Source organism: Littorina saxatilis, linkage group LG7, assembly GCF_037325665.1.
Source record: "Littorina saxatilis isolate snail1 linkage group LG7, US_GU_Lsax_2.0, whole genome shotgun sequence".
Lineage (NCBI taxonomy): Eukaryota > Metazoa > Mollusca > Gastropoda > Littorinimorpha > Littorinidae > Littorina > Littorina saxatilis.
In genome coordinates, this window is record NC_090251.1 from 27,088,104 (window position 1) to 27,099,592 (window position 11,489).

Here is an 11,489-nt window from a genome sequence, read left to right on the forward strand (position 1 = left end):
ACCTACGCACACACACACACACACACACACACACACACACACACACACACACGCACGCACGCACGCGCGGACATACATACGCACACACACACACACACGCACACACACACACGCACACACAAATCGGCAGACCAATCACACACACACACACACACACACACACACACACACACACACACTCACTCACTCACTCACACACACACACACACACACGATCTATAGTTGGCAGAGATAAAACACACAATCACACACACTCGCACACGCTCGCACGCGCACACACACACACTCACACACACACACACACACACACACACACACACACACACACACACACACACACACACACACACACACACACACACACTAACAATAGGGTGCAGTGAAATTGAGTTTTATTTTCAATCCAAAAGCGTTACACTGGCCACCAAGGTTTCTTTCAGACAAAAGATTGCGTGATAATTGTGCTCAGCGGTTTTTGCCCCATAAGAGAAAAATAACTGCCACTGTGATTACACCAGCTGAAAGCCATTACATCAGTCACACAGTGCACATACTGTCTCCAGCATGATGAAGGCTTTGCCATGAACCTAAACTGCTGGTGTGTAAATAACATGCATTACCGCCTTAATGATACAACGAATCCCCCCAGATTCCTCAAACTGATGATCTGATTAAGTGGGAATGATGTCAAAAGGTACAGTATTTATCGTGCCGTTTGTGTGTGGGGGTATGTGTGTGGGTATGTGTATGTGTGTGTATTGTGTGTGTGTGTGTGTGTGGGGGTATGTGTGTGTGTGTGGGGTGTGTGTGTGTGTGTGTGTGTGTGTGTGTGTGCGTGTTCGTGTGTGTGTGTGTGTGTGTGTGTTCGTGTGTGTGTTGTGTGTGTGTTCGTGTGTGTGTGTGTGTTTGTGCGTGCGTTCATTCTTTCTGATTTTGCACCGTTCTCCCAGTTTTATAGTCCGAGTCTTTTTTTTAAAACACCGTGCACGCAGTTAGCGTTCAAACACAATGAACACTGTGAGCGTTTGCAATATTTTACTTCCAAGTACCAACAATACTATCAACAAGACATGCAAAAAATACATTTTTCACACAAAAAACAATCATGCAGGTGGTTCGATCATGTCGTGCCTTGTCTCCCAGCAGAGTTTCTAAAGCAGTCCCAATCACGTATTGCCAGATTGATATGTTGCAATGGTTCTGTCGTGTCTACAATAAGATTTTCCAAAAGTAGCAGTCCTAATGCCTGATTGATATGTTGCTATGGTTCTGTCGTGTGTACAATCACATTTTCTAAAAGTAGCAGTCCCAATGCCAGATTGATATGTTGCTATGGTTCTGTCGTGTCTACAATAAGATTTTCCGAAAGTAGCAGTCCTAATGCCTGATTGATATGTTGCTATGGTTCTGTCGTGTGTACAATCACATTTTCTGAAAGTAGCAGTCCCAATGCCAGATTGATATGTTGCTATGGTTCTGTCGTGTCTACAATAAGATTTTCCGAAAGTAGCAGTCCTAATGCCTGATTGATATGTTGCTATGGTTCTGTCGTGTGTACAATCACATTTTCTGAAAGTAGCAGTCCCAATGCCAGATTGATATGTTGCTATGGTTCCTTTGGTGTCTACAAGCAGATTTTCTGAAAGTAGCAGTCCCAATGCCAGACTGATAATTATGTTGCTATGGTTCTGTCGTGTTTACAAGCAGATTTTCTGAAAGTAGCAATCCCAATGCCAGAATGATATGTTGCTAGGGTTGTGTCGTGTCTTCAAGCAGATTTTCTGAAAGTAGCAGTCCCAATCACGAATTGTCTGATTGATATGTTGCTATAGTTCTGTCGTGTCTATAAGCCGATTTTATGAAAGCAGCAGTCCCAGTTACGAATTGTCAGATTGATAAGTTGCTATGGTTCTGTCGTGTTTACAAGCAGATTTTCTGAAAGTAGCAGTCCCAATGCCAGATTGATATGTTGCTATGGTTCTGTCGTGTCTACAAGCAGATTTGTTTTTAAGTAGCAGTCCCAATGCCTGATTGATATGTTGCTATGGTTCTGTCGTGTCTATAAGCAGATTTTCTGAAAGTAGCAGTCCCAATTACGTATTGCCTTATGGATATGTTCCTATGGTTCTGTCGTGTTTACAAGCAGATTTTCTGAAAGCAGCAGTCCCAATGCCTGATTGATATGTAGCTATGGTTCTGTCGTGTCTACAAGCAGGTTTTATTTAAAGTAGCAGTCCCAATCACGTATTGCCTGATTGATATGTTGATGTAGTTCTGTCGTGTCTATAGATGTTCAGAAGGTAGCTGTCACAAATACGTATTGCCTGATTGATATATATGTTGCTATGGTTCTGTAGTGTCTACAAGCAGATTTTTTTTTAAGTAGCAGTCCCAATTACGTATTGTCTGATTGATATGTCGCTGTGGTTCTGTCGTGTCTATAAGCAGATTTTCTAAAAATAGCAGTCCCAATGCCTGATTGATATGTTGGTATGGTTCTCAGCCGTGTCGTGTTTACAAGAAGATTTTCTGAAAGTAGCAGTCCCAATCACGTATTGCCAGATTGATATGTTGCTATGGTTCTGTCGTGTCTACAAGCCGATTTTCTGAAAGAAGCAGTCCCAATCACGTATTGTCTAATTGATATGTTGCTATGGTTCTGTTAAAGTAGCAGTCCTAATCACGTATTGCCTGATTGATATGTTGCTATAGTTTCGTCGTGTCTACGAGCAGATTTTCTGAAAGTAGTCCGAGTATGTCAGACCGGACTTCCATGACGTTTCAGGGACGTCTGCACAGGTGAGATGATGGACCTTGCAGTTCTTGAGAGCGCTGTCATAGGTGACTGCGCGACACATCGTGTCATTGACACCTTCCTCCAGACACACGTCACGTGACACACCAAACAGCTGGTTGGCCTGGTTACCCCACACGGCGTGACGATCGTACATGACGTAGTGTGACGTAAGGTCGGACAGGTCACAGGCTTTGAAAAAAAGAAGAGTCCGAAGTATTATTCACGCTTAGATTGTCCCGGATGCCGATACAGGACTCAATATATGTGCATGAAAGAGGTTTTTATTGTTTTGTGTGTGTGTGTGTGCGCAGTGTGTGTGTGTGTGTGTGTGCGTGTGTGTGTGTGTGTGTGTGTGTGTGTGTGTGTGTGTGAGTGTGTGTGTGTGTGTGTGTGTGTGTGTGTCATGTGTGTGTGTGTGTCAGTGTGTGTGTGTGTGTGCGTGTGTGCGTGCGTGCGTGCGTGTGTGCGTGCGTGTGTGCGTGTGTGTGCATGGGTGCATGCGTGTGTGCGTGCGTGCATATGTGCGTTTGCATTCGTGCGTCTGTATGTGCCTCCATGCATTTGTGTGAGTTTGGGATTTGACGTGTGTGTACTCGAACTTACTTTGCACACAGGCGTCGTTCCCAATGGAGTAGTAGTAGCCAGGGAAGCAGAGACACACACGCTCAAAACACTCGGACAGGGGGGCCGGACATTCGCTGTCCAACGTACAGCTCTTCTCGTGCCACGCCGATGACCCTAAGTCAACAAATTAGTCATTCCATTGACTATTCAGTCAGGTAGTCAATCAATTGGATAATTAAACGACATATTGATTGACTGATTGGTTTAAGTGTCAGTGAGTTATTCAACTTATTCGTGAACCTTTCGTGAAGTTTCTCGCTGACTCACTCTCAGTCTGACAGTCAATTAATCAATCAATCAATCAATCAACTAACCAATCAATCAATCATTCAATCAATCACTCATTAAATCAATCAATCAATCAATCATTCAGACAATGAATTAATCAACCAACAAACAAATATAAATAATCAACAGTTAATGAATTAAACTATTGATGAATTAATCAATCAAACGATTGGCTAATCCCTTCATAAATGTGACAGTCAATCCATCATAACCAATCAATAAAAAAAAATATTAAAAAATTCCGGCTGAATCAGTCCATGGACAAAGTCAACCAAGTGAAATGTACGTGTGCATGCCAAAGGGAGATTCATCAAGAAGCTTGACTGGTTTTATTCAAGGTGAAAGTTGAGATTTTAGATGTCAGGGACTTAGATCGAGGCCAAATGAACCTGACTTTTTCTCAGAAGGCGTTTCCATGGATGGTTTGAAAATCAGGAATAGGTGAAGGGCTCCTAATATGAACGGGCTCCTAATATGGACCACCTAGTCCTGTTCTGACAAACTAACCGCGCTGTTCAATCGCTGTATTCACCCTCTCTGAATAACTTGCACATGTCAAAACAGTTGCGGAAACACAAACCTCAAAACCGTTAGGCTTTTTCTTTTTTCTCTCACTTTTGGCACCGTTCACTCTAACTTTGCGCCTAAAACGGACTCGTTTCTGTCCACAGCCAAAGCTGTTATCACACAAAATGGATATATATGACATCCAAGACCGTATTTGTTAAATTTTAGCAGTGCTGACCCCGATTTAATACTGCAAACAAAAATAAAAGCAAAATCTCAAAGTATGTGTATGTACCCTGATATGGACCACCTTCAACAAATCGAGGAAATAAAAGCTAAAGGCTATTTTCATTAGTTCATTAAAGGCACAGTGCAGCTCACAGCCTTCGTTTTGCGTTTTTGTTGCAGCTGAGTGCATTTACAGTTCAAAAATCCTCCTATGGTAGTAAAACAAACCCAAAGATACCCAACGACGACATCTGTGAAGCTCGACAGTTTCTTGTTTACGCGAGTGCATAAATTAACCTAGTTATTACGTGGTGTTTGGTCGGAGTTCGATTCAACTGAGTGATTCCGGCCTCCATTTTGTTTTACACAAACTCATGATGACGTCTGACATAGTTTGCTAGTGACGTGTCTTTTTGTGCATGATGTGGTGATCTACCTGATCTAAATTTAGATCCAATAATAGGCCAAGACCAGCCGGGTCCGAGTACGAAATTAATTCGTAAAAAAATCGCAGTTCTTGACTCTTTGGGTGCAAGTCAATGAAACTTGGTAGTTCTTCTAACGGATAGCTGCCTGAGGTATGACTAAAAGCCCCAGGGGCTCTGTGCACCTGGATTTGACAAGTTCAGTACCTTTAAGAAGCCTGCTGACAATAACCTTTAACTTGCCCTCGAGATTTCAAAAAAATATATTAAATAGTCTTCTTTTCGTGGTAGTTGATAATTTCACTTATTTTCACTCTGTTTTTTATAAGCTTCTTTAGTTTCCTGGTGTGCTTCAAATAATGCTCTCATCAACCCGAAACAGATAAATCTAAAGCATGTTTTAATTATTCTGACTTGCACACTAAGTTGTATCATGTTATTTTGAAGTATAGGGGGCTTTTTACAGTGATTCGTGAAGGCCTCTTCACTGGTCCATATTGGGCTCCTAATATGGACCATTTGTGATTTGTTTCTGTATTTATTTTTTGCTCAGTGAATGTCTATCAAAGCTTGTTCACTCTAATTAGGCATAACGGTTAACCAAAGAGGGAAGGACTACCAAACACAAAATGAAACTTCTTCGCAAGAAAACAAGCTAGTTATCAGCATAAAACAAAAGGTGGTCCATATTAGGAGCCCTTCCCCAATTTTTCCTTATTCGGAAATTCCTGATGGTAGCATTCATCACTGTTTTTGGGTAATTGCTGCCGCCGTCCCTGAGATGTCATGGATATGTCCGGTCTGACATCCCGAGTTCGATCAATTATCGAATAATTGTACCCCATTTAACAACTACAACACCTATCAGGGCACCACCGCCACCATCACGAGAAAAAAAACAGCGATAACAACAAAAAACACAATTAAAGCATACCTCCCGAATTCCGCTTCTTCAAGACATACGATTTTGTCCCAGGACACTGAATAGCGTCGGTGAATACTTTTGACGTAGAATGCCCGCGACAAAGCCCTCCTGATGACGTCACTGTGTACGTCACAGTCTCGCACGTGCCTTCCTCCAGGCATATTCTGACGCACGCAAGTTTTGACGTCACGGGTTCCAACACAAAAACGACGTCATTGGTGAAGATGAAGCCATCTATAAGATGTCCATATTGAGCCCTTCTCAGTTGTTGCAAGCCAAAGAGAAAGTCTGTCTGCATGACGAAGGCCATTGCAAACAGCGGCAAAAAGAACGTCGACGCCATGTTTCCAGAAGTTTTGCCAACCCAGACCAAGGATGTTTGAAAGTCAGCTTAGTCACAGGGGTAACTTATGTGTTCATCGAATGTTCTTCAGTCTTCTGTAAGGTGGCAGGTCACTCAATGGTCCTGATAGCTCACTTATATCTAGCGCGCTTATGTCTAGTTGTTATTGGAACCTTCACTGATGACAGTGATATGTACCAGAGATGAAATGTAATTTGTACAGGCTAGAACAGGACGAACGACGCGCACACTTCAGCCTATCATCTTGATTGGAACATCGTCATCGGTTCCGCCCCCTTCATCGGACAGAGTGTTGCAAACACATCAATTATCTTTCGAAGAATAGGACAGTTAAGCCAGACGCCCGTTTCTTTCAGGCAATACCAGCTGGGATGCTTGCTGCATGCTTGTTTGGCAAGAGAGGCGAGAGCGTCTGCGAAATGATTTTGTGTTCGCAAGACGAGAATTTGATACGATTAGATGCCATAAAATAAATGTCGCCAGTAAACAACCAAGCCGAACAAGAAGAACAAGAACAAGAATTCAATCCACAATATAGCATAAAAGCCACTTGTATTTGTCCTGGCGTGGAAACAATCATACATCTATTCGATATGATCATATACTTGTTTTAAAGGCTAAAAAGATAACAACAACAACAATAACAACCCACGCAACGGGAGTATAAGCTGTGCAGTCGCAATGTTTTTTCGCGTGCAAGAACTTAAAGAGACATGCACACCTTGTCTTGCCAAATCCTCGCAGTGAGCGGTCCTGAAGAATGGCTCTTTCTTGCCTAGCTTTACTCGCGAGAACCTAGCATTCCTGACGCCATGAAACCCGGGTCGAGGCGGATGCGATTGACTATAGAAATCTGCTTTACCAGACAAAGGTTATAATAATATAGACAAGAGCGCGCCTAAGACACATTGTGATCATATTTTGTCAGTGACATCTCTCCCAAACTTCCTTGTTTGTACCCAACACAGTGAAATCTCTGTTATCTATCTATATCTATATACGGCTTGTGTGTGTGTGTGTCTGTCTGTCTTTCTGTCTGTTCGCTATGCACGGCCAAAGTTCTCGATGGATCTGCTTCAAATTTGGTGGGCATATTCAGGTAGACCCCGGATACAATCTGGTCGATGAAAATTTTCAACACGTGCTCTTAGCGCGCAGCGCTGAACCGATTTTGGTTTTTATGGTTTTTCTGTACATCCATTCCCAGTAACTCTTCCTTATCTTCTCCAGTGTTTTGCGCGTTTATCTCCCTTCCTTCGTGTGGCGTCAATCGCGTACGGTGCGCCACTCACCCGGCGAAGCCGGCGTACAGTGCGCGCCACTCACCCGGCGAAGCGGGTAATCATCTAGTCCTACATACGTGAGAGAGACCATTCATGAGATAACAATATTGTTCAAACCACACGTGTGTATGTCATGTAAATGAGGTCGTGTCAAACTAGTCTGGCAGGGACCTGCTTTTTCACTGCTTATGATGCGAAAGTCACCAAAACAAACGTCATTATGGAAACACCGTGTTTGCGCATGATATTTCCCTTGGAAGCTAACACGTCACACTACTCTTTCTAAGGTGACGTTTCTTTACTTTGACGTAAAAGATTGCACGAGGCTTTGGAAGAGATCACGGTTCCAAAAGAAACGTCTCCAATTTGTGCGCCTCGACTGCGGGTCGTTTTGAGTAAAATACACGTAAGTACAGTATGTAGAACAAAGAGAATAAATACTACATGGCTTGCTGTGTTGTGCCAGATTTACGCTCAATGCTTTTTCAATTATTGAAAAGCTCGCTTTCGATCGCAGGTCGATATTTAAAAAAGAAACTCGTGCAAATCTGGTACGACACAGCAAGCCATGTAGTATTCTCTCTTTGAACACTTGTCAGAGTCTATTTTTGGCTCACGTAAGTGTAGCCTATGCGATGCTAACTTTTGTCTGTCTGTGCGTGCGTGCGTGCGTGCGTGCGTGCGTGCGTGCGTGCGTATGTATGTATGTATGTCTGTGGTAGAAACTTTAACATTTGAAGACGTCATATTACATTGACGTCACATTATGACGTACGAGGGTTAGACGTCACGCGATGGAATTACTGAAAGTCTCGGTGATTGTTATTTTGAGCGGGCCGAGACTATTTGGCAGTCGTGTCCATGTGACTAAGTGCCAAAAGGTGCTCACAGAACAGAAGACGACTTTGTTTTACAATAAAAATGTTTCTAAAAACGTGTGTCTGCTGAAAATTGGTGTGTGTGTGGATGAATGTGCGAAGAGATAGTGGACATAATTTCGTGTGTCTGACTTGAACGGTTTTGAAGTTATCTTTGTTTAAAGTCAAAAATAACGCCAAAACCGGCCATCTGAAAAAGGACATCGTGATACCTCGTGTTTTGAATATGCCACAGAAAAATAACAAGAAGCACAAATGAATTGCATTTAGTTTGATTGAATGCCTGAAACATCGCTTTACAGACGAGACCAAACGTCAAATCTAAATCTCGAGAGAATTTTTTTTTTCCGATAACCGAATTTTAAGGTGTCGCACGCAAGATGTGTCGTCATCACGGCATACATTTTTCAATCGCAGATATTTACTAAATTTCTTTTTCAAAAACTCTGGAATTGATGTCGACACGTCAAGCGATAACGGTGTATCAAACTGCTGTCTTTCAAGTAATCCAGCAAAGACTGCAGAACTTTTGAACAGCATTTTTGAAAACGATTTGAAAATTTCGTCATATCTTGCGTGCGACAAAATGTTCGGTAATTAACGGTTATTTTCTTTTAAAAACAAAATTTACATGTACAAAGATCTACTTCATCTACGGAACCACGTGACACATTCTGTGTTCAAAATCTGTGAAGAAATCACGAACCACGAATGCGCTATCAAGTGTTGAAATTATGTCGTCAACATCTTTTCAGATCTTGCGTGCGACACCATCTTGCGTTCAACATAAAATGTCACTACCTTATCGAGTTTAATGGGTAAAACTAACTATTTGTTGTCTTAGTTTAATCTTCTTAATTAAAAGCGTAATAAAACCGAACTTCCAAGATGAATTTTAATTGAGATTAGCGAAAGAGCGGGCACGCAAGTCGACCTTAAAGTAAAAGAATGATAACACGAGCGTTTGTCGTGTTGTCTTGCGTGCAACACATTGTCCAAAAAGGAAAATGTATATTTTTCTCAGACGTTTTTTAAGTTGAAACCTTGAAACTTCACACACATTTGGGGTTTAATCGCCCCCATGCATGGTAAAAGTCTTGTTGACCCTTGTCAGATTTCAAGGTCACGGCTGGGTCACATGTGGTTCAGAAAACGGATGAAACATATTTTTTCAGAGATTTTTGAAGCTAGAACCTTCAAACTTCAAACAACGCTTTTGCTTAATGATTGTTCAACATGGAGAATTCAAGGTTGATCCTTGAGAAATGTGAAGGTCATAGCAGGGTCTCGCGTGGGTAAAAAAAAAAAAGGAAATTGTATTGAACTTCAATTTATATAAAACCAAAGTCTGGTTGATCTGTTTTAAGATTTAAGGTCAAATCTGTTATTTAAGGTCAAATCAAATAGAAATTTGTTGATGCTTAAATCTTTTGAAACTTCCAACAGGTTTGAGGTTTGACAACTTCTGGACTTTGAAATCTGGTATGGTTGATCCTGGTAATATTAATTAGTCAAAACATCAAGATCAACAATTATAAAATAAGCACTTTCACCAATGTCAAGTGAGCAATAGCAGCAAACGTGAGTCTTATAAAGATTATCACTTTTTGTGTGACCTCAACTTGACCCCTCTGAATGCTCTCAATCATGGAAATTGACCACACTTTGATTATAACCAAACAACATCAAAACTTTGGAATGTGTGAAGTTTCAAAGGTGTTGCTTAAAAGGCGTTCGTGAAAATGACAATTGTATGTGTCTGACTTCAATGCGACCCCGCTGCGACCTTGACGTTTGATTTTATCAACCAGACTTTCATCATGTGTGAATGACTTCAAACACTATAAAACTAGTTGAAGAAATTGACAATTTTTCAAAGTTTAAGCCAGATGGCACTGCTGTGACCTTGAAATTTGACAAACATTAACCAGGCGGTCACCTTTTTTAGAAAATATCCTTAAAGGATCTTTAACCTTACTGTGACCTTGGAATTTGATGAGGTTTAATTTAACTTGCGTAGTGTGCCAAGTTTCAAGGCCCTAGCTTCAAAAACATATGAGAAAACCTCATTGAAAAATGTATATGTTTGACCTCAACGCGACCCTGCTGTGACCTTGACTTTTTCAACCAGACTTTAATCGTGTGTGAACATTATACACTAGAACTGTGTGTATTTTCAAAGCTCGTGCTATAAACGCGCTGAATAAATTGAAAATATTCCACATTTGGACCAGATGTGACCCCGCTGTGACCTTGAACTTTGACAAAGATTAACCAGCAGGTCACTTTTAATGAGGTTTTATAAAAATGCTGAAAGTATGTGAAGTATGTAAAGTCTAACTGATCTAGTATTAAAACATGTAAGACGTGACAACGACAATTTTCCAGTTTGCAAAGGAAATTTAACCTCGCTGTGACCTTGAAATTCAATGTTGTTTAATGTGATGTGCACCATACCTGGAGGTCATTATACTTTGGTTGTGTGCCAAGTTTCAAAGCCCTAGCTTTAAAAACGTGCGAGATAACCTTAATGCTATGACTCAGTGCCGTTTTGAATGATATAACGAACAAAATTATCGTTATTTGTAAAATCATTTGGGTAAATTTATCTTTTCTTTTCGTAATTGGGTTCCAGCATCTGTTGTCTTAACAAAAATCACAATATCAGTCGTGTTTGTCAACTTTTATTTTTTAGCCCCTTTGTCCGCTTTTCGTGCGCACCTTTTGGCACTTAGTCATGTAAGTAGGCTTCGCATGCAGACAGACAGATCTAGATCTAGTGTCTCGCTTTCTTGCACAGTTTCACCTATGCTCTTTCTGTGTGTGTGTGTGTGTGTGTGTGTGTGTGTGTGTGTGTGTGTGTGTGTGTGTGTGTGTGTGTACTGTGTGTGTGTATGTGTGACGGAGTGATTGAGTTTGTGTTACTGTTTGTCGATTTCTTACGTGAGCCTTAAAGGCTTCGCCTCTTGTTCTTTCATTTTTTCGGGGGGGGGGGGGGGGGGGGCGTTACATTTTGTCAAGTTATCACTAAATATTTTCAGATAGACCAGATATCGATACTAGGGTGGTGACGGTGGTGGTGGTGTGTGTGTGGGTGGGGGGTGGGGTCTGGGCGTGTGCGTGTGTATATATGCAGAGCGATTCCCGTAAAACTATTCGACAGATCTTCA

General features: G+C 41.4%; 1 protein-coding gene across 1 annotated transcript; it reads right to left on the bottom strand.

Moving 5' to 3' along the window:
- Positions 1 to 883: 883 nt before the first annotated feature.
- Positions 884 to 6,417, bottom strand: LOC138971057 (uncharacterized). The gene is made up of 3 exons (XM_070343660.1): positions 5,804 to 6,417; positions 3,401 to 3,535; positions 884 to 2,986 (listed from the first exon to the last, which is right to left on the bottom strand). Exons 1-3 carry the CDS (start codon positions 6,135 to 6,137, stop codon positions 2,724 to 2,726), a joined length of 732 nt encoding a protein of 243 aa, XP_070199761.1. The 5' UTR covers positions 6,138 to 6,417; the 3' UTR covers positions 884 to 2,723.
- Between the last annotated feature and the right edge of the window lie 5,072 nt (positions 6,418 to 11,489).